The following is a 22329-nucleotide window of genomic DNA, read 5'->3' as shown; positions in this document are numbered from 1 at the left end:
ACAAATGTTTGAGTCAGGAAATTAGGCTTTTTGAACTATCACCTTCTAATGTAATGACTCAGATACTTGCTATATTAACAACTATCTTTATACAACCATAACTCCATCCTAACAATGTTTTTTTTAATTTATGAATATCCTTTATTTGTTGAGTAATATATTCATAACTGTGATGTGTGCAAATTTGCAGCAGATGGATGGCAGTTATTTGGCAATTGATCCCAGTGGGGTAGTTTGACTGAGGGCAGGTGGATTCATCCTTGTGCCCTGTTTGGTGGGTGGTATATTCCGGCATGTTGGATTTTTATTTTGATGTTAATGTTGTGTAATGGTTTTATCACACAGCATTATGATGCAGACAAATAGGCAAATAATAAATTATTTAAATCAACAGATGGAGGGCTCAGTCCTCTGGGGGGCTTAAGCTGCCCCGTTGCCCTCTTCGTACTGCTTCTGACAGTGTAAAGGGGCCTTAAAGCCAGCAGATCTGGCCACTGTGGAATTTCTTTAACATAGGAGATTCTCTGGCTGGGTTACTGGCGATGCTGGCTCTCTGCTGCCTCCTACAGGAGGCCCTGGTACAGTGTGTGTGTTGAGGGCAAGCTGGGAGGCATTAGAACATGGCTAAAGTGCTGCTGTGCACATTCACAGCTGCTGCAATGTCCCCTTGGGGCCACAGGCAGCAGAGCACAAATTAGAGCAGTCCTGAAGCTACTCTAAATTATGCAGGATGGCTAAATGGGCCCCATTTGGCTCAGGATAGGGGAGTCACAAAGGTGGCTTAAAGCTATCTTTGTATCCCTTCTCCCTGAGCCCTTTAGAGTAATATCAGTGTAATTACCTGCAACTTCTTTTGCAACTTCTTTTATAGTTTCTTCCTTCTCCAGGATCATAGCTCCTAAAACCACAGAAGAGATTCTTGTTCATACCCTACCTCTGGGCTGAAAATGGAGCAGTGGAGAATGGAGAGCTGGGGCTTCGCTACATTCCCACTCTTGCTGAGGTGGTTACGCTGGTGTAAGGGATGCTGTGTATATATTCCTGCATCAAATACCCTTGCTGCCATTTTTGCTGTTTGGGGAGAAACATTATACCCAGAAGCTGCAACAAGTCTCAGAAGGAACTCAGGGATCAGCTCAGCTGACCAACAGAGTGTCTAACATTCATCAGCACTCAACAGATACAATGGAACAGAACTTCAGTAAGATCAGACTTGCCAGGTGTGGACTGCCTTCAACGTGGCTTCAATGGGATTTGAGGGACCCAGAATTTTGAAAGAGACAATCAGGACCTCACAAAATTAGGCTTAGAAAAATAAGATATAGGTAAGGAACAGTGAGATGTTATTGATGAGAACCAAGTCATCCACTAAATCCATCAAGCTACATTTCCTGCCTCCAAAGTTGGTGAGGATTTGGATAGCCTTGACCTCCCCTCATACCACTAGCATAATCAGGAGTAATCCAGTTGAAGTCAGTGGGCTTCTTAGACCAATGTGAAAATAGAGGAAAGGAGAGAATTAGCTTAGTGTGTATATATTTCTGAGAGAAAAAGATTCTACATCCTTGTATTGATTCGGTCATTGTGGGACTCATCATTTTAGATGACTGGGGTTGGGACCTATACATCCATGGCACATGGCACACAAATTCTGGTGCCATAGGCTTGAAGTTATAAAGAAATAGCTTTAATCTGGAGACCCTTCCCCAGGTCTGGATGTCTGACTGTAAGGAGGAAAGGGTATGAAGGCTGGTGCTCAATTTGTTAATTTACAGAAATTTCTTTAGCGCCTGCTGGTAATTTACAACATGAACTATCTCACCCTCAGTTATGTGTTTCTCTTTTAACCATATCTCTGCTCCTTTCCAAAATGTTATATTCTTGTGACTTTAGTGCTGGTGAAAGGTGCTGCATTGTCAATGTTGGGAAGTGACCTCCCCTATTTATCCACAGGACAGGAACAGTTCAGCGTAAGCAATGGCAATGTAATCTTCATCCATACTGCTGCACCTATTATGTCCCAACTCTGACCTGGAGCAACCACCTCTAGGGGTAAGAAGATAGTTCTGTTTCCATGCTCATTGAACCTTTGGTTTATCTACTGAGATTATCAACTGTGCTAATTGTGATGGTGATTTTTATAATGTTGTACCCTTGGAAATGGAGTGAAATCACCCACTCATTCACACACACACCTAAAGAGTAACTGGATGGTAACAACTTTTGTTCAGTATTGAACGAGGCCAGAATTTAAGCAAGTGACCTAGAGGTGAAAGGCTCCTGTCCCATTACTAATCTCTAGGGCTATCCAACACCCCCTTCTTTCACTGTTTGAGCAATGTACTTCTTCCTCCTCATTCTTTTAGTCCCACTCACATCTACAGCTTTACCTGCAGGTCCATTTGAAGAATGGAAACTAAAGGTCCTGGTGGAATTTGGTATCCCGTTGGTTTGAGCTGCTGTAAGCTTCTTCTGCATGTCAGGCTTCTAAAACAAAGATCAGACGTGAATCAACGCTATAGCAAAACAGACCCAAGAAATATATGTGGCGACCGATAGACCAATCAATATAAGCATAAATCCTAGCAAAGCCAGTGAGGGAAACAGTACAATGCTTTCCCATTTGAGACAATGGAGTCTCCCAAGAGCTTAACACCATTGTCTGCTTAATTTTGCAATCTGTGGGCATGACTTTCCAGACACCAGGCAGGCTCCCCTTTGGTGGTTTTTGTTATCTATACAGTCACTGAACCAGGAGTTATCCACAGCCTCAAGGAATTAGACAAGGCTTTCTGAAATAGACACTGAATCCCCACTTACCCTTCAAAGACTGAGCTACTGCTACACTGTCCTTGCTCCTGGCAGGGTGAGGAAGCATCAGGACAAGCACCCTGCATAATTTCAGACTGAACCCACAAAGCATGTTGCAGAATGTGTAGAAACACTCACCTCTGCAGAGCCTTGCTTGAGCTTCACTGATCTCTTGTCCTGATTATTAAAGAACTTAATGGGGTTGGAGAGAGCAACAGTCAGATCTGGAAACAAAGAGCAGATCCAGATTATCAGTGGACTCATCAGATTTCCCCTTTCCCTGCCACTCAGATTTTATTTCTGGGAATAGCCATTCTCCACACTAACTGCCTGAGGGATGTACTGCAGCCTGAATAAATCCCTTGCTCCCTTTCCTAGTATTAGAATGCGTTTCCATTCTCCCTGCCATCAGCCCTCTCTCGGATGGGTCCTCTCCCACCCCACTGTCTTTTCATCTCAACCTCATCTTGGTGAGAGCACACCCGACAAGTTACAGGGAGACACTGCCATTCTGCCTACTCTGTTCCTGGGAATGCTGTTTTCCCACTTGTCTCTCACTGTACCTCAGCCCTAACTAGAGCTGTGCAAAATGTTGGCAATGAGGTGAAAAACCATGTGACGTTCCCAAATATGATGCTCAGACTAAGGCTGATAAAAGGACCAATAAAAGCACCCTGACTGGGGTAGGTGGTATTTTGAATTGAAACAACTGCTTAAGTAGTGACTGGTGGGATCTGTAGGCTGTGGCGGAACCAGAACGGCAGACAAATAGAAGGTGTGCTTGGAGAGACTGCCAGTCACACTCCTCTTCTGTGCTCTGTGTGCAATTCACCTCTAAACTGAGGAGAGCCCCACCATCACCTCACTGGGTGAGATTTCCAGCCTCACACACTAGGGTAATTTTCTCCTTGGTAAATAAAACCATCCCAACCCACAGACAGAGAGAGTAGCTCATCTTTTCTGGCCATTTCAGTATACCAGCAGTTTAGAGTCAGGGAAGGACATTCCACGTCAGGCACTCCAAGTACATTACCTGCCCAAGTGTCAGGGACATAGTCCTTCATCTCCAGGTACACAAAGAGGGAGGGCATAGTGAGTGGCATATTACTCTCACTGCGAAGGCAAACGTGGTGATAGCCTGATGACAGAAAACAGGAGAGAATGAGTGAAGGCATCCGCCCCCCCCAATGTCCCAACAGGAAACACAGCAGTCTGTGAGTGACGTGGAGGAGAAAGGGAAGGCACTCATATTCGGGCATTGTGGGTTACACAAAGGTTCCATTGCAATGAGTTTGGAGGGTCTCTGCTGCTTGAATCCCTCAAACACAACACAAAGGAATGCAACAATGACTGATCTCCTGTGCTCAAGAGAGGACAACACGACATCTCCCCTCGTCCCCAGAGAGAGCACCACTGCACTTTGGACCGCAGTTTCTAGCACTACTACTCGCATCAGCACATGGGGTCACCTCCTTAACACCAACCCCTAGCATAGCTCAGGTTAAGATTGTACTGCACAGCAAACTGATCACAGGACAGCAAAGGACAGCAATGAAGGACACAGACGGAGCTTCCACAGAAAGGCCTGACTTTACCTGAATGCACAGCAATAACGGGAATGATACGTTGACCAATGAACTTTCCTCCTTCCTCCAAAGCCACAATTCTGAGAGAAGCCAACTCTGGCATCATAATCTGGAGAGAAAAACGTAAGAGCTCAAGCCCCAGGTGCCTTACTATGACTCCTAACAGGGTATTGGTGTCACTAATTAAAAATGTAAACCCAAGAAGAAAATCTTCCCCCCCACACGCTGCCCAGTAAGAGCTGCTTTGTGACCCCAAAGTTTACAAGAATGAGCTCCAGGTTGGGAATCAGGCATTTCTGAGGTTTAACCCTGGGTTTGGGCTAGTCACTACACATGTCTGTGTTTCAGAACCATTATCTAAAATGGAGATAATACCCACATCACCTCATGAGCTGGTGAAAGCTTCCCCTGCTTTCCCAAGAGTGTTGTGAATGTGAACATGTAAAGCAGTATATAAGTGCTAAGCATTATTATTCTGTTGCTGTTATGTCCCCTAGCCCCACACCTGGAATAGTAGCAACAAGCAAATCAGTTCTTCGATCCTATGATCTGACTCACATGAGCCTTTCTCACTATTCTACCATTTCTCCTTAAAACAGCGCCTCTCATTCTGTAATGCAACCTGTGACGAAGCGGGACTGTTCTTAATGTTTCCTCTGAATATTGTGGGGGTGCCTCAGTTTCCCCTATGCAGTTCTTAAGTATATAGGTGGTGGGATAAGGGTGTATGATCGCTGCAGAGCCCTAGAGGGCAGGTGTTGCAGGGGTCTGGACCCAGAGAATGGCCAACACCCTGTTTCCTGGCAGCTGATGGCCTGGCCCCTCCCCCCTGCAAGGTGAGAGCTAAAGGGTTGGAGAATGAAGGAATCAGGTGACCTCCTGGCCCAGGAAAGGGACAAAGCCCAGAGGAGGAGGGGCTGGAGAGAGTTTCAGTTTGGAGCTGGCTGGGGACGAGAAGTGAAGTGCAGACATGGTTGTCTGGCTCACTGCCCCCCAAAATGGACCCAGCTGAGGGGTCCTGTTCTCTGCACCTACAAGCTCTGTGTTAGACCATGTTCCTGTCGTCTAATAAACCTCTGTTTTACTGGCTGGCTGAGAGTCACGTCTGACTGCGGAGTTGGGGTGCAGGACCCTCTGGCTTCCCCAAGACCCCTCCTGGGCGGACTTGCTGGGGGAAGCGCACGGAGGGGCAGAGGATGCTGAATGCTCCGAGGTCAGACCCAGGAAGGTGGAAGCTGTGTGAGCTGTGTGTCCTGAAGATAGGCTGCTCACAGAAAGGAGACCTCCCCAGAGTCCTGACTAGCTTCATGGGGAGCAGTTCCAGAGCATTGCCCAGGGACTCCGTGACACAACCACATGGGTAAATTTACTCTCATCTTTTCTGCTTCCTCATGGCTGGAGATTCCCAAGGCTCATTTGATTAGCACATTCAGTTTGAAATGCTCAGAGAGGAGTGTTTTGGTCTCTGGGATGTCCAGAAAGGGTCCCCAATGATCCTTCACCAATAGAGGAACTTGTGGTTGTTCGAATCTCTGGCCCTTGGAATCCCCACAAAAGATCTTTATGGGTCTAAGGAGTCTTTCATGAGGCCCTGGAATCCCCAAGGAAAATGCCCATAGGCACTGAGCTCTTTAGGGGCCCTTTATCTGAGTTACCGTGAAGTGTTGTTACCTTTTCAAAAACAAAAGCCTCCTCCTTCCATACAGGGTTGAGGGAATTGGCACTTGATGTCAGCTTGGTTCTGTATTTACGTTTTGGGTCCCCTGGCAAACCAAACAGTTCCACTTCTACATACGACTTCACGCTGCGCTCCGAGAGGAACTGGCCAGAAAGGATCTAAGAACAAATAGAAACAAAACTAGTAACAGCTAGTAAAGTCCTCTCTTGCCCCGATGTTGGATCATATTAAAGAAGTTCTGTATTAAAATTACAAATGAGTTTGATTCCCCATAGTTTAAATTCCAGGGTATTACTAATTAAGAGGTCTCTTGGTTTTTGGTACTGTTTCTCTCCCTCTGTGTGTGAAACTTGCAAGCTGCTAATTGCGTTAGTACATTCTAAGACAGAGTCTGTTCTCAAAGCAATTCACACAGAGAGAGACTCAAAGCAATACTCTGTAACAACAGAAACAGCACCCAGAGACTCCCCGCCCTTTTGTTGTATTAACAATTGTGATTAAAATAGAGATAGAGGATGTATGTGGATGGATGCTTGGTGTGGATAATAACTGAATGATCAGGGAAGTGCCAGCCTAAGAATCCAAAAAGAAAAGGAGTACTTGTGGCACCTTAGAGACTAACCAATTTATTTGAGCATGAGCTTTCGTGAGCTACAGCTCATCGGCTGAAGAAGGCGTCAAGTGTAAACAACCAGAGGACCCCCAGAGGGCAGACTGGAATCCACCCAACAGCCTCAAGAATGGGAGAACCAAAGAACAGGATAACATCTGGCAGCATGGAGCCGTCAGGAATGTGCCATCTGCTGATTGATTCAGCAACAGCATGATGAAGCAATTCCCATAGACTGGCATAGGAAGAAATTCCTATAAAAATAGACTCTAGAAAGTGAGAACTTTGGGGTCTGATTCTGCAAACCAACTTCCAGGAGCATCCGATGAGCATCTGACAAGGCCCTGCTCCCTCCTCATGTCCAGGCCACCTGGCCAGTGGCTTGGCATGAGCAACTCTAAGGCTGGTAACTATAATAACAACCTTGCAGAACCTGTATGTGTGTGTATGAATGAATGTGTGAATAAATATGAGATTGAATGGAATGTTATAACTGTAACTAACTGCTTACTATGATTCTTTCTATATTCACAATAAATGTGGTATTTTGCCTTTTCCCCTTTAATAAGATCCTGCTGGTTTTTATTTTATTGGTATAACACCCAAGCCACTTCTTCTGTTGCCCATCTCCTCTCTTGACTTGGTCACTGCTGTCATCCAGCCCATTCATTCCCTATAACATGCCTGTCTCATTCCTCTTTCCCTTCCCCTGTGCTCCTTGCTTTAGTGTTTCCCCCGTCATCTTCCCTCCCCCTCACCAGAGCCAGGGATTATTCCATGTGGCAGATGCTAATTTTCTATTTTCATATGAATATGATTAATTTTAAACACTGAAAGGCCTGCGAGTTGCCATAGTAACACTCTCCGGCAGGAAGTTACGGGTTCATTTGCCATTCAGAGCCCTCCTGGGTGGTAAATAGAGGCGCTGTAGGTGCCAGTTATCTCCCTGGTGCGAGTGTGCAGCTCTGTCAGGAGAGAAACAGCACAGGGGCTTGTACTTGCCGTTATTGAGAGGGTGCTTGCTACCACCACATCAATGCAGTCCACAGAGAAAGGGTCGAACTGCTTGTCTGGACGCCGCATGAATTCGTGTTTCAGAAGGTAGCCGCTCTGGCCGTTGAACTCAAAGAGGGCCATATTCTGTTGCATGGGGACATCTGAGGGAGAGAGACAGCGGGACACAGAGACAGGAACTTTTGCGAGAGTGCAGCAGCAAGGTCTGTACGTATCAAGGAGCTGTAGTGACTGAACTTCTGTAGCCTGCACCTCACACCCCTCCTGCACCCCTGCCCCAGCCCGGAGCCCCTCCTGCACCCAAACTCCCTCCCAGACCCCTCACCCGCTCCTGCACCACAACCCCCTGCCCCAGCCCGGAGCCCCTCCTGCACCCAAACTCCCTCCCAGACCCCTCACCCGCTCCTGCACCCCTGCCCCAGCCCGGAGCCCCTCCTGCACCCAAACTCCCTCCCAGACCCCTCACCCGCTCCTGCACCCCTGCCCCAGCCCGGAGCCCCTCCTGCACCCAAACTCCCTCCCAGACCCCTCACACCCCTCCTGCACCCCTGCCCCAGCCCAGAGCCCCTCCTGCACCCAAACTCCCTCCCAGACCCCTCACACCCCTCCTGCACCCCTGCCCCAGCCCAGAGCCCCTCCTGCACCCAAACTCCCTCCCAGACCCCTCACCCCCTCCTGCACCCCAACCCCCTGCCCCAGCCCGGAGCCTCCTCCTGCACCCAAACTCCCTCCCAGACCCCTCACCCCCTCCTGCACCCCAACCCCTTGCCCCAGCCCGGAGCCCTCTCCTGCACCCAACTCCCTCCCAAACCCCTCACTCCTTCTTGCACCCCAACACTCTGTCCCATCCTGGAGCCCCCTCCTGCACCGAAACTCAACTCCAGAGCTTGCAGCCCGCACTCCTGCACCCCAACCTCCTGCCCCAGGTTCAGCCAATGCACACCCCGCAGTTGAGAATGTTACACTGATTTGTGACAATCCCTAAAGGGTTTTGGATCTCTAAACCAGAAACGACACTAATAAAAAGTAAAATTCATGAAATGTCCAGTGGATTCTATGAGATTAGGTGCAGTGTAACCATATGATCCCTGCACCCAAACTCCCTCCCAAAGCTCGCACCCCCTCACTCCTGCACCCCAACACCCTGCCCCAGGCTCAGCCCGGAGCCCCCTCCCACATTCCGAGCCCCTCGGCCCCAGCCCAGAGACTGCACCCCCTCCTGCACTCCAACCCTCTGCGCCAGCCTGGTGAAAGTGAGTGAGAATTGTGGAGAGCGAGCGACGGAGGGAGGGGGGAATGGAGTGAGTGGGGTCTTGGGGAAGGGGCGGGGTAAATCCTGGGTTGATCTTAAATTCAAAAAGTGATCTCGTGCGTAAAAAGGTTGGAGACCACTGCTCTAGCCCTTCTCAATTTGTCTGCTCCGCTATTAATGTTTGCCCTCTCCTCCTTCCTTCGCCATTCACTCACTTTGCTCCTTATTCTTTCTATGCCCCATATACAATACAATCCCCTCTCCACCAGTCTCTCCGATTTTCACTTTTCCTTCCCCTCTCTCCCACTTTCCCTCTCCCCAGCCCACCTATCAATTCCAAGGCCAGAAGGGACCATTGTGATTATCTAGTCCAACCTCCTGTACAACACAGGCCAGAGACCTTCTCCCAAATAATTTGTTTCAACCACAGCGCATCTTTTAGAAAAAACACCTAATCATGAACATTTGCGAGTGATGGAGAATCCACCTGAACCCTTGGTAAACAGTTCCAAGGGTTAATTATCCTCACTGTTCTAAATCTGCACTTTATTTCCGGTCTGAATTTGTCTAGCTTCAACTTCCAGCCTCTATCTCTTCTACACTCACACGCACGTGTGTGTGAGAGAGACAAGGCCTTTCTTCCCCGCCTTCTCACTCTGGGCATGCAGTACCTGAAGTGGACATGGGAAGGGGGAGCCCTGGAGCCCCTTTCTGCCCACCCCAGATCAGCAACACTGGAAACAATAGTGGGGAGGGAAAGTGCTAGAGTGCGGTGGAGAGAAGCTCCTCTGCATGGCAGGTGCCTCATTGTGCATGCTGCCTACAACAGCATGTGTGGCTTAGGTGTAACCATGCTTCTCAACAGCCTGTGTTAACCCCTACACTCTCCACACCATCTGAAGAATGAAATTAGGCTGGCCTAAGATGATTTCTGTGGATGCTGGACTGTAGAGATATTATGTGGGAGGATGGAGTTCAAAGGTATAGTCATGCAGGGCTAACCCTGTCCGTGCTGCTGAGAAAGGCTCGGTTTGCGAGAGAGAGAGAGGCTCAGTAGGAGACCGAGAGATATCCATGGGTAGATAAACTCTGACAAGACAAGGGCAAAGCAAACAGCACACATGTTCAGCGGCACCTGGTAATACCAGAAAATCCCAGTGAGGGAAAGAGGGGAAATAAGCGCGGGTGTGAACACAACCCCACCCATTGAGAAGCATGGGACAGCCTGCAACTCACCCATTGTCTGGAAGTTTAAGGCCACCATTTGACAGCCGACGTTCCAGAACATCTGAGGCAAGTAGTTGGATGAGTCCATCCGGGTGCCCTTAGGGTAAATCCGGCTCATCTGTCGCTTGTTATATCTGCAGATACTCCATAGGAAACAGGTCTGGAGTGGCCTATTGCTGCATATGTGCCCTGGGACTAGCTCCCAGTTCCAGATTATATGAGCTTCTTTAGGTCTGAAATGGCTGCTGGATGCTTGGTAACATCCTATGTTATAAACACCAGAGGCTGTAAGATACGGTATCAAAGCGAGACCCATTTCCTGCATCCCTATATAACATGATGTGCTCCATGCTTAGCAACAAGCATTTGGTAGTCCTGACTGCACCTGCTAGAGGACAACAGGCATCCTATCAGGAAGCCCTGTGACCAGTATGACCTACATGTTCCCCAGATAATAGTACCTTGTCTGAGTCCTCTGTGTACTTGGTACTTTTCATGGATTGTGAGTAGGAGCTAATAAGGTTCTGACCACCCGAAGCAAGTTGTGCTGTCTTTACCTTACCCCAGGAGCCATGCAAATACTCACAGGACTGTGCATTGTTGTACAGTTTACCAGAATTATACTATATGACAGGGAGTAATGCTTTCATATTCCACTTAAAATGCATCACCCAGGTACACAGGACAATGCTGCGTAAGAGTTCATCTAGCAAAAAGGATACTCTACAAACTGCACAGGGGATTTGGTCAGTAGATCATAAGCCTTCATTTCGGTAAAGGAGGAGATGACATAACTTCGGTTCTGCTCTGGGAATACGGAAGAGGGAAATGTTTAAAAGACAGGCATGCCCAGCACCCATCTCATACTCTGCCAAGTGCCATGATCAAAGCATGACACATTCATGCTGGGCCTCAGACCAACACCCAGCCTGTTTCTTTCCCTACGGACCCCATGATCAGATCAAGACATTTTGCTTGGCCCTCTGAAATGGGATTGGAGGAGGACTCATAAAGGTTTATTTGAGCTGTTGGGATTTGCGTTGGGTTTACCTGGGACAGGCAAATGAACACATCCAGAGGATCAGCTTGCAAAGAGAGGTGTGTGTGTGTGTGTGTGTGTGAAGTTCACCTTTTCTTTTATAGAAAACATATAGCAACAGTTACAGCCCTTCATTTTGTTCCAAACCATACATTATAATCTCACAGACAGAGAAGGGCTCACATGGCAGTGATGTGTGCAACGTAAATTGTTTCTTTGGTGTCAGTGCAGGAGTTGTCTTGTTTCCCCTTAGTTTGAGTTGTAGGTTCAAGTGAACCCAAACACTGACAGCAAAGCTCAATGAAAAGTTCTGCATTTTACCAGGTTTTTCACTGACACCATGCATCAACCCAGTTCACTGAAAATTGGCCCAGGTTTGAGAATCTGATGAACTTGGTGTGTTTGATGAAAGCAGGTGCATTTCACTTGGTTACAGGTGTACAGCTTTCTCCATCACCCAGCAGGGGGAATCCCTACTGAAGAAAAAGACCAGTCAGGCTGGGCTAAATTCTGCTCTCATTTACACCAGTGTAAGACCAGAATAACTCCATGGATTGCAGTGGTGGTATTGCTGATTTTCACTAGTATAAATGATATCAGAATTTGACCCAGTGACTACAAAGAGGGATGTCCATGTTTGCTATTGTAAGAGAGAGCAAGGAGGGTAAAAGAAGATGGCATGGGGCAACAGAGTATCTGCAAATACAGCTGCAGTCAGAATAGCTGGAGAGTGTCAATACGTGCAAGTTCATACCAGCTGTTTCAATGAAAACATTTAGAATAGTGAAAAGACAAGAATTCTTCCTACCTGTTGAGATATCAAAGGAGTCAAGTTTGATGGGCTGGATGTAATTAACCAGGCTGGACATTTCCTCGTAAGCTGTCACTTCCAAGCCAGCAGTGCCCTAAGCAAAACGAGACTGGACAGATGAAGAGACACCCCAAAAAAACAACACACTCACAGTTGGGTCTCTAAGGCTACACTAGATCTGGAAGCAAGCGTCCCAGTCCGGGTCTAGACTTGTGCTAGCAGGGCTCACACAAGTACGTTAAGAATAGCTCTGTAGATGTTGCTTTGAGGTTGCGGCTTGGGGTAGAGCTTGGGCGCTCAAGCCTGGGGGGGGGACAGAGGAGAGGGGGCTTTAGATTAAATAGAACGATGGGACCCCATAACAAGCTGTGATAGGATCACTGTCCAGAAGAAGCAAATGGGCCAAGAGAGGAAAGGGCAGCGCATTACCTCATCTGACTGCATCTTTTTAATCTGTTCTTCATCCAAGTTTCCAGATTCCTCCTCCTCTTCCTCTGGGTCCTCTTCGGTCACATCACCTGCCCAGACTAAGCATACACAGTGTGCACCAGCAGCACATTTAGACAGGACAGCATGAAGGATTGCCGACATGTCCTCTAATGCTCCTCCACTAGCAAGGGAAACATGCCACTTATCTGAATTGAAATCCCTCCCAGTGTAAATGTGGGAACACGAAAGGGGTACGATATTGCTCTAATGGCTGCATCCAAATATGGAGAGGCACCGCTCTGGGCTGGTGCACTCAAGTAATTCAGTTCTTCCTTTTGCCAGTGTCCTAAGCCCCAAATACAGTAACAGGCTCTAAGTTTGCTGTATCCCCAAAGCCTCCAGCCTCCCTTCATAGGCTTCTCCCATGAGGAGTGGGCTGTAGGCCCACTTCCCCCACCAAGGGTCATACCTAATGGGACAAATCTGGGAGTGGATTTACTTTAGATCCTGATTCCTGGCTATTTTACAGAGGAGCTGTTCCTGCATTCTCATAGCGCTCTGTGTGCCTTCTGTGACAGGAGCATGGAGACTCCATAAGAAAATAAGAACGGCCGTACTGGGTCAGACCAAACGTCCATCAAGCCCCATATCCTGTCCTCTGACAGTGGCCTTGGCAGGTGTCCCAAAGGCAATGAACAGACAGGTTATTATCAACTGATCCATGCCCTGTCACCCAGTCCCAGCTTCTGGCAAACAGAGGCTAGGGACACCATTCCTGCCCATCCTGGCTAATAGCCATTGATGGCCATATCTTCCAGGAATCTATCTAGCTCCCTTTTGAACCCCGTTATAGTATTGGCCTTCACAACACCCTATGGCAAGGAGTTCCAGAGGTTGACAGTGCATTGCGTGAAAAAAATACTTTCTTGTGTTTGTTTTAAACCTGCTACCTATTAACTTCATTTGGTGGCCCCTTGTTCTTGTATTATGAGAAGGAGTAAATAACACTTCCTTATTTACTTTCTCTATACCACTCATGATTTTATAGACCTCTATCATATCCCCCCTTAGTCGCCTCTTTTCCAAGATGAAAAGTATTAATCTCTCCTCATACGGAAGCCGTTTTATACCCCTAATAATTTTTGTTGCCCTTTTCTGAACCTTTTCCAATTCCAATATATCTTTTTTGAGATGGGGCGACCACATCTGCACGCACTATTCAAGGTATGGGCGTACCATGGATTTATATAGAGGGAATATGATATTTTCTGTCTTATTATCTCTCCCTTTCTTGATGATTCCCAACATTCTGTACGCTTTTTTGACCACCACTGCACATTGAGTGGATGATTTCAGAGAACTATTCACAGTGACTCCAAGATCTCTTTCTTGAGTGGTAACAAAGCTAATTTAGACCCTCATCATTGTATATGTCTAGTTAGGATTATGTTTTCCAATGTGCATTACTTTGCATTTACCAACATTAAATTTCATCTGCCATTCTGTTGCCCAATCACACAGTTTTGTGAGATCCTTTTCTGGCTCTTCACAGTCTGCCTGGGACTTAACTATCTTGAGTAGTTTTGTATCATCTGTAAATTTTACCACCTCACTGTTTACCCCTTTTTCCAGATCGTTTATGAATATGTTAAATGGGACTGGGCCCAGAACAGATCCCTGGGGGACACCACTATTTACCTCTCTCCATTCTGAAAACTTACCATTTATTCCTACCCTTTGTTTCCTATCTTTTAACCAATTACCAATCCATGAGAGAACCTTCCCTCTTATCCCATGACTGCTTATTTTGCTTAAGAGCCTTTGGTGAGGGACCTTGTCAAAGGCTTTCTGAAAATCTAAATACACTGGATCACCTTTGTCCACATACTTGTTGACCCTCTCAAAGAATTCTAGTAGATTGGTGAGGCATGATTTCCCTTTACAAAAACCATGTTGACTCTTTCCCAACAAATTATGTTCATCTATGTGTCTGACAATTTTGTTCTTTACCATAGTTTCAACCAGTTCCCCTGGTACTGAAGTCAGGCTTACCGGCCTGTAACTGCTGGGATCACCCCTGGAGCCCTCTTTAAAAATTGGCGTCACATTAGCTATCCTCCAATTGTTTGGTAGAGAAGCTGATTTAAACGATAAGTTACAGACTAGAGTTAGTAGTTCTGCAATTTCACATTTGAATTCCTTCAGAACTCTTGGGTGAATACCATCTGGTCCTTGTAACTTATTACTGTTTAGTTTATCAATTTGTTCCAAAACCTCCTCTAATGACACCTCAATCTGGGACAGCTTCTCATATTTGTCATCTAAAAAGAATTGCTCAGGTGTGGGAATCTCCCTCACATCCTCAGCTGTGAAGACCAATGCAAAGAATTCTTTTAGCTTCTCCGCTATGGCCTTATCGTCTTTGAGTGCTCCTTTAGCATCTCGATAGTCCAGTGGCCCCACTGGTTGTTTAGCAGGCTTCTTGCTTCTGACGTACTTACACATTTTTTTGCTATTACTTTTTGAGTCTTTGTCTAGCTGTTCTTCAAATTCTTTTTTGGCCTTCCTAATTATATTTTTACACTTCATTTGCCAAATGCCCTTTTCTATTTTCCTCATTAGGATTTATCTTCCACTTTTTAAAGGATGCCTTTTTGCCTCTTACTGCTTCTTTTACTTTGTTGTTTAACCCCGGTGGCTCTTTTTTGGTTCTCTATGTTTTTTAAGTTGGGGTATACATTTAAGTTGAGCCTCTATTATGGTGTCTTTAAAAAGTTTCCACGCAGCTTGCAGGGATTTTACTTTTGGTCCTGTACCTTTTAATTTCTGTTTCACTAACCTCCTCATTTTTATGTAGTTCCCCTTTCTGAAATTAAATGCTAGAGTGTTGGGCTGCTGTGGAGTTTTCCCCATCACAGGGATGTTAAATTTAATTATATTATGGTCACTATTACCAAGCAGTCCAGCTATATTCACCTCTTGGACCTGATCCTGTGCTCCAGTTAGGACTAAATCAAGAATTGTCTCTCCTCTTGTGGGTTCCAGGACCAGCTGCTCCAAGAAGCAGTCATTTAAGGGGTCAAGAAACTTTATTTCTCTGCATCCCATCCTGAGGTGACATGTACCCAGTCAATATGGGGGTAGTTGAAATCCCCCATTATTGTTATTGAGTTTTTTATTTTAATAACATCTCTAATCTTCCTGAGCATTTCAGAGTCACTAACACCATCCTGGTCAGGTGGTCTGTAATATAGCCTTACTGCTATATTCTTATTTTTCAAGCATGGAATTACTATCCAAAGAGATTCTATAGTACAATTTTAGTTCATTTAAGATTTTTACTTCATTTGATTCTATGCTTTCTTTCATATATAGTGCCACTCCCCCACCAGCACGACCTGTTCTGTCCTTCCGATATATTTTGTACCCTGGTATTACTGTGTCCCATTGATTATCGTCATTCCACCAGGTTTCTGTGATGTGTATTATATCAATATCCTCATTTAATACTAGGCACTCTAGTTCACCCATCTTATTATTTAGACTTCTAGCATTGGTATATAAGCATTTTAAAAACTTGTCATTTTTTGGCTGTCCCCTATTGCATGACATAATTGAATGGGACTTTTTTTTCAACATAATTGACTGTTTCTCATCAGATCCTCCCTGTATTTTATCATTTTCCATCCTTTCCTCCTTATTAGGATATAGGGCTGAAATCTCACTTGTTCTGTCTTGGGGTCCATGGGCTGAAATCTCTCTTGTTCTGTCTTGGGGTCTCCAAATGTAAGATGCAAAAGAGATGAAAGATCTGGGGGAGCTGCACGTTGTACAGGCCTTCAAAACGTTTATGGTTAGGAAATACGTCATGATGTATTTGTTGGATGCCATGGAGCTACTCAGTGACAATGCAGGACAGGAATCAAGGGCAATATAGCCTATCCATGCACACATCAGATCAACAGCCAGTATATGCAGCAGTGCATCTCAGGAGAAGCAGAATGGTTGGCAGATAACCAGGCAATGTATTGGGAACATGATCTTTTAAGGCTCTGGTATCACTATTACTGCTATAAAGTGTCTGAAAACAATTCTATTCTGAAAAGCTGATCCCCCTCATCCTCCACTCTGAAGTGCCTGAACTTATGTATATTAGATCTTAAATAACACCAGGCCAGTTTGGACTTTCTCCAAAGGGCCAGGCCACCCCATCTGAGTGGAATGAGTGCCCTCCCCAACTCCGTATTGTACCAGTATCAATACCATCCACAGTGAAAGGCTGGTCAGTAGCTTCATTCCTCTCTTTCTTCAGAGAGTCCTGCCTCTCTTCAGATGCAGATTGTTTCTTTTTGTTCTTAATCAGAATTTTCCCTAAGAGATCCTGAGGGCTTGGCAAGGGAACACCTGGTTTCAGCTGCAACAGAGAAAAGTCCTTATTGAATTTTCCCTACAAAGAGTCAGAGCTCATACACTCAGCTGTCCATCTGTATCTGTGAACATCTCCATCCACATGTCTGCCTTCACACTGCACCATCTGCATCCTTCAACATCTCCATCCACCTGGCTGTACCTGTAACCACCTGTCTGCTTACAGTGCCATCCACATCCTGTATCCCGGCCATCTGGCTGCCAATTTTACATTGGCATCCTACACTATTTTTATATCTTTCTCTATCTACAGCCCACACTTTTTCCACCTTTGTGCCTGCTTGTGCCATGCTGTGTTTCCAGCCACACATCTGCCTACATCCAGCACCATTCAAAGGACCACCCAAATATCCTTCTGTATCCATCCAACTAACATATGGTTTTCAGGTGCTCTACCTTGTCTGCCTACCATGATTCTTCCCAGGAGGCACTGCATGTGTGTGTGTTTCTATTGCTGTAAAAAGAAAAGGAGGACTTGTGGCACCTTAGAGACTAACCAATTTATTAGAGCATAAGCTTTCGTGAGCTACAGCTTACTTCATTGGATGGATACAGTGGAAAATATCTTGGGGAAATTTTATATACACAGAGAACATGAAACAATGGGTGTTACCATACAGACTGTAGCAAGAGTGATAAGGAAAGGTGAGCTATTACCCCCGCTCTCCTGCTGGTAATAGCTCACCTTTCCTAATCACTCTCTTCATCCATCCGATGAAGTGAGCTGTAGCTCACGAAAGCTTATGCTCTAATAAATTTGTTAGTCTCTAAGGTGCCACAAGTACTCCTTTTCTTTTTACGGATACAGACTAACACAGCTGCTCCTCTGAAACCTGTCTATTGCTGTAAACCTTGTCCATCCTCCAACACCCCACATGCCATCCTTTATTATTCCTTGATGTACTGTGGTCTGTAAGCACTTTGGCAGATCGATGTTGTCTTTTTATTTTTCTGCAAAACACCATGTATATCTATGGCACAGCAGTAGTAATGTGCATGGGGGTTACACAAAGGTAATATGCATTTGTACATGCAAACTGGGGGGCTGCATGTGCAATCACTTATCTACTGTTCAGTGCATGCAGCTGCATATGTTACTTATCTGACTATGCCTGTACATATGTATTTCACATGCACAACTCATATGGGGTCTGATTCTAAAGTCGAAGGAGTCACATAGGTGTAACTTAGAGCAGAATCAGGCCTCTAGTTTCAAAAAATCTGGCCCTGAAGTTGAAAAGTTCACCCTTCATTCTCCAAGTTGCTCAGCACCCAGCCCCATTTCCAGCTGTCTGCCCTCACTGCCTCTGTCTCCAGGCTCACTGACTGTAATGCCTTTATAAGCCTCCTCCCACTTGCCACAAAGGATCCCCCAAATTACCACACAGGTGGCAGAACCAGGCAGCACCAAGGAGTGATCCCTGTGTGTATGATGCCCTCTCCCCAATAAAAGTTCTCCCCCATCTTCCACTTACTGGATATTTTTCTAGCGGCTCTGTCAGAAGCGTGTCCCCAAATATGGTCCTGCAGTACTCAGCCATCTTAGCCTGCTGTCTGGGCCTAAAGAATAATGCAATAAAACAAGAGACATGAACCTATGGAGTCTGGAAAAGAGCATAAGCAACCCTCCTCCACCATGCACCTTCCCCCAAAACCCACCCCTGCTACCCCGCCCAAAGAGTTAACCCTAACTTCCCCTCATCCTGATCTCTCACACAGGCTCTCTGAAACCCCTGTCCAGGACTAACAGCATCTGCCCTGCTCTATCACCTCCCCAGCATTAGGCATTTTGGGGGAGGTTGAATGGGAGTGGCAAGATGGGATTCACTGGTTTGATCATCTCATCTTTCGGCATCAACCACCTCTGATCCCTCCAAGAAAAACTTCTAACACTGCAACTCCAATGCTTCACCTTGCTACCCCCAGGCTCAGACACCCAGGAAATCACAACTATGTGTAAGGCAGCTGGAGAGGTTGTGCTTGCTTCTACCTCCCCTCTCAGACAGCAAAAAGTTAATTCTTTCACATGAGTTCCCCAGATGTGAGCCCACCAGCAACTACTGGATACTCACGAGTCAACATGGTTCTCAAAGGACAGGATAACCGGGTAGAGAGAGGTTTTGAAAGCACTTTCTGCAATGGCCTCAATGACATCCTAAACAAGAAGAGACAGACAGACAGAGCATTACTATAGTGTCCTGAGACAGGTAGTCACCCAGCTTTCACATCTCTGAGTTGATCTCTTCCAGCAACTCTTCCAGGCATGACTAAACTTCCTTTTCACACACTCCTCTCGTCCGGTCTCTCAGCATGTGACGTACAACCTGGATTCCCTTCTTTTATACTCAATACTTCACATTCAGAGGTGATGCAGAAGGCATAGGAGGGCCAGTGTAGATCTTGTTACATGGGTATGATTAAAAGTAAATATATCTAAAGGGAGACTAAATTTGGTGTAAGATTCACTGAGGGGGATACTGCAACACATACTTCCTCTGAATTTGTCCATTTGTCTGTCATTTTACTTACCTGTAAAATCCTTCTTGATCCTGACTAAAAGCACAGCAAATGGAAATGTTCAGCAACCAGCAGTAACTAACATTCCAGATGCTGTTGCCATGGAACTGTTCTCAACAATATTGATTTCTTTTTTAAAATAATATTTTCCCCAGGCCCCTATTAAACTGCCATGAACTTTTCTCTATTTTCTTTCCCATTGTTGCTAACTGGCAGGTTCCAGGAGCATAGTTTTTTTCCTTTGTAATTATCTGCCCGCACTTACTCCTGCTCCATTCATTCAGTGATATCATACAATCCATTGTATACCGCATTATAGTACATGGACTGCAGAGTTCATTCCACTGGGCCAAATTCAGCTCTGGTGTAAGCTTCAGGAAGACAGTGGCATAATGCCAGGGATGAATATGGCCCAATGACTTCAATCTATGCAACCCCTGCCCCGCAACCCCAAAACCCTGATTCAACAAGCGGTTTCTCTCTAAGGAAGGCGGCTCCAGTGCCACTTCAGGGGGCCACTTAAGCGGCATTTCAAAGGCAGCTGCTACAAGTTCAGAGGAGGAGAGGGTGCAAAAGATGCTATTAGACGGACGGGGTTGGAGATGGGGGATCTGTGTATTATATAAACTAAAAACTGGGCTCATGCTGTGTTAACAGGCTATAATTCCAATTTAAGGTTCATTCACATGGTTTAGCAGAACCCCTCTGTGCAATTATAGCTTCCATAATACATAATTGTGCTATTATTTGCCCTATCTGTAGTGAACTGCTATGCAAAAGCAACCCCATGATACCAAAAGAGGTAGCCTGGGAAATTGCCAGCACTAACTATTACAGACAGGTCAAGGTACCTGAGCAGTGAAGGAGAAAGTTTTTTTTTTCATATGTCTTGGTAATAATGAAGTGCAGGAATGTGGGGTGTGGGAGTGGGGGAAACACAGACTAAGTACAAGAGAGCTGTTAACAATTGGCTTCTGTCTGGTGGGATCTGGGCTTTGCCCGAGTGGACTGAGGGGAAGTGAGTGTAGTCTTGTGACTTTTACCATGCACCGTTTTTGTAATTTATGCGGTTAAATACACTAAAACAAAATCCTTCAGCGTGAACAGCAAGTTCACCAGGCAATGGAGCATGACCCTGGGCTGGCTCTTTTTCCCCGTAGAGCCTTTGAGTGAATAGTCAGGGAAGCTGTACGACCAACATCCCAGATGGCTGCTGCTCTGCTGGATGCATATCGTGTACTCCCATGGCATGGTCGTGACAAAAGGAATTACCCCCACAGTGCCAATATTTAACATTACAAACCTGCTGTAGACATCAACCTGTAGAAGACAAAAAGGCTCTCTCTTAACCCTCGTGGACTTCTGAAAAGATGCCTGGTGCTTGTCATTTGTCTGAACTCACACAGCTATTCATTCACACACACATCCATCCACCTACACAACCCTCCAACCACTAGGCACTCATCCATTCAACCATACACCTCTCCATCCCCCCAGCCACCTCTCTGATTCCCTATCTGACAATTCACAAATATTTCACCTCATCTATTCAGACCCATCCATACAACAGCCCCGCTACTTTCCCCTTATCTATCTACTTTCCCCCAATTAACCTACACATCGGGCCACCCTGTTGAATATAAGCTCGTCTATCCATACACCTGTGTCCCCCTGCCCATTCTTCATCTATTCACTCTCGGTACACAGAAATAAGTACAAAATCAGGACAATTAATCTGTGGAGACAATCCCTCACTTTGAAGAGAATCTCAGTTGTCATGGTGAATCCATGGGTGATGATGGGCTCCTCATCTGGGGGACGACCCTTCCAGCAGTCCAGCTCCACACAACGGCAGCCAGATAGCAGGCTCTGACGATACATTTCAGGAGATGAGATGCCAGAAAACTGGCCAGCTGGAGAGGGGCAGGAGGAGAAGAAGAGACTCTGGTTTGCCACTTATTCATGTGAGTGCATTCTGCATGGAGAGCAATAAGAAGGGGAAACAGCTCTGTGCACACCCGGGGCAAGCATGCACTCCACACGTCAGAGAGATTTTAGGTAAGTGGGCAGTGGAGCCCTACCTAACACTTCTTCCTCCCTCAAAGCATGGCCTATACCAGTGTGTTTACCGTTTGCACATTGAGGGATGAGGTGTGACGGTATCCACCTACCACCAACCCCCCGGGGAGACACCTGCCCAGTCAGTTGGGAGGGACACACAACTACCTGCTCTTGAATTCCTGAGGGATCTACACCTGCCCAGCTGTTGGGAAGGGGTATGGATCTGCCTTCAAGTCTATGGGGTTATACATCTGCTCGGCTGCTTAGGCAGGACACCTGCTTCTCCTTGAAATCTTAAAGCATATATACCTGCCTTGTAGGGTAATACCTCCACCCAAAGATAGGCACATGCCCAACCAGTGAAGAGTGGCACACATCTGCTCAGCCTAGGGACTCCTGAGAGAGACACACACCTGGCCAGATGTTTAGGAGAGACAGGAACCTGCCCTCACATCCCAAGAATACCCGTGCCTGTCTATATGGACAGATGATGAAGCCACAACCTTGCACTGAGATGGAGTTGGTGATGGGAAAAGACCCTGGCTATGAGCTTGAGGACAAAGAATTGCTCACCCTTCCTACACTGGAAATGTTATACGTGCCCTATCACACCCCAGCTACAGGCCATCCCAAAAAAGAATCCATCAGACACAAGGAGACTGTGACTCACTGGCTTGAGTGTTTACGCTGATCTCCCTAGTACTTTTGCCTTGCTTGGCGTCACCCAGGCCTGCCCTTTCTACGGAAGAGCAGAGTATGCTTTTTCTTTTCAAATCCCTACCAATGGGTCGATTCCTTACAAACTGCCCGATTGCTGCCCAGCATACATGGCACATGGGGCAAAACCCATCTTCAGTGTCGGTACA

The 22329-nt window shown here is 46.2% G+C and overlaps 1 protein-coding gene and 1 long non-coding RNA gene across 7 annotated transcripts in view; one reads left to right on the top strand and one right to left on the bottom strand.

Moving 5' to 3' along the window:
• The window catches only part of PLCB2 (phospholipase C beta 2), a 65510-nt gene that overhangs the window by 9730 nt on the left and 33451 nt on the right, over positions 1 to 22329 (bottom strand). For all 6 annotated transcript variants that reach the window (XM_073348798.2, XM_073348799.2, XM_073348794.1 and 3 more), the window contains 15 exons: positions 21158 to 21315; positions 18958 to 19040; positions 18361 to 18445; positions 16721 to 16871; positions 12458 to 12555; positions 12026 to 12122; positions 10901 to 10985; positions 10188 to 10312; positions 7688 to 7842; positions 6069 to 6233; positions 4407 to 4506; positions 3845 to 3949; positions 2950 to 3035; positions 2391 to 2487; positions 842 to 898 (listed from right to left, as the gene is read on the bottom strand). In XM_073348798.2, coding sequence (XP_073204899.1) covers positions 842 to 898; positions 2391 to 2487; positions 2950 to 3035; positions 3845 to 3949; positions 4407 to 4506; positions 6069 to 6233; positions 7688 to 7842; positions 10188 to 10312; positions 10901 to 10985; positions 12026 to 12122; positions 12458 to 12555; positions 16721 to 16871; positions 18361 to 18445; positions 18958 to 19040; positions 21158 to 21315 — 1647 coding nt within the window. The remainder of the gene's footprint in view (positions 1 to 841; positions 899 to 2390; positions 2488 to 2949; positions 3036 to 3844; positions 3950 to 4406; positions 4507 to 6068; positions 6234 to 7687; positions 7843 to 10187; positions 10313 to 10900; positions 10986 to 12025; positions 12123 to 12457; positions 12556 to 16720; positions 16872 to 18360; positions 18446 to 18957; positions 19041 to 21157; positions 21316 to 22329) is intronic.
• LOC140913094 (uncharacterized) overlaps positions 818 to 22329 on the top strand; it is a 63998-nt gene continuing 42486 nt past the window's right edge. Inside the window, exons 1-2 of the long non-coding RNA XR_012159468.1 lie at positions 818 to 1325; positions 1954 to 2052. This is a non-coding gene — a long non-coding RNA (uncharacterized LOC140913094). The remainder of the gene's footprint in view (positions 1326 to 1953; positions 2053 to 22329) is intronic.

The sequence above is a fragment of the Lepidochelys kempii genome, chromosome 6, assembly GCF_965140285.1.
Source record: "Lepidochelys kempii isolate rLepKem1 chromosome 6, rLepKem1.hap1, whole genome shotgun sequence".
Lineage (NCBI taxonomy): Eukaryota > Metazoa > Chordata > Testudines > Cheloniidae > Lepidochelys > Lepidochelys kempii.
Note: the sequence above shows the minus strand (reverse complement) of the source record. Positions and strands in the feature narration are given on the sequence as shown.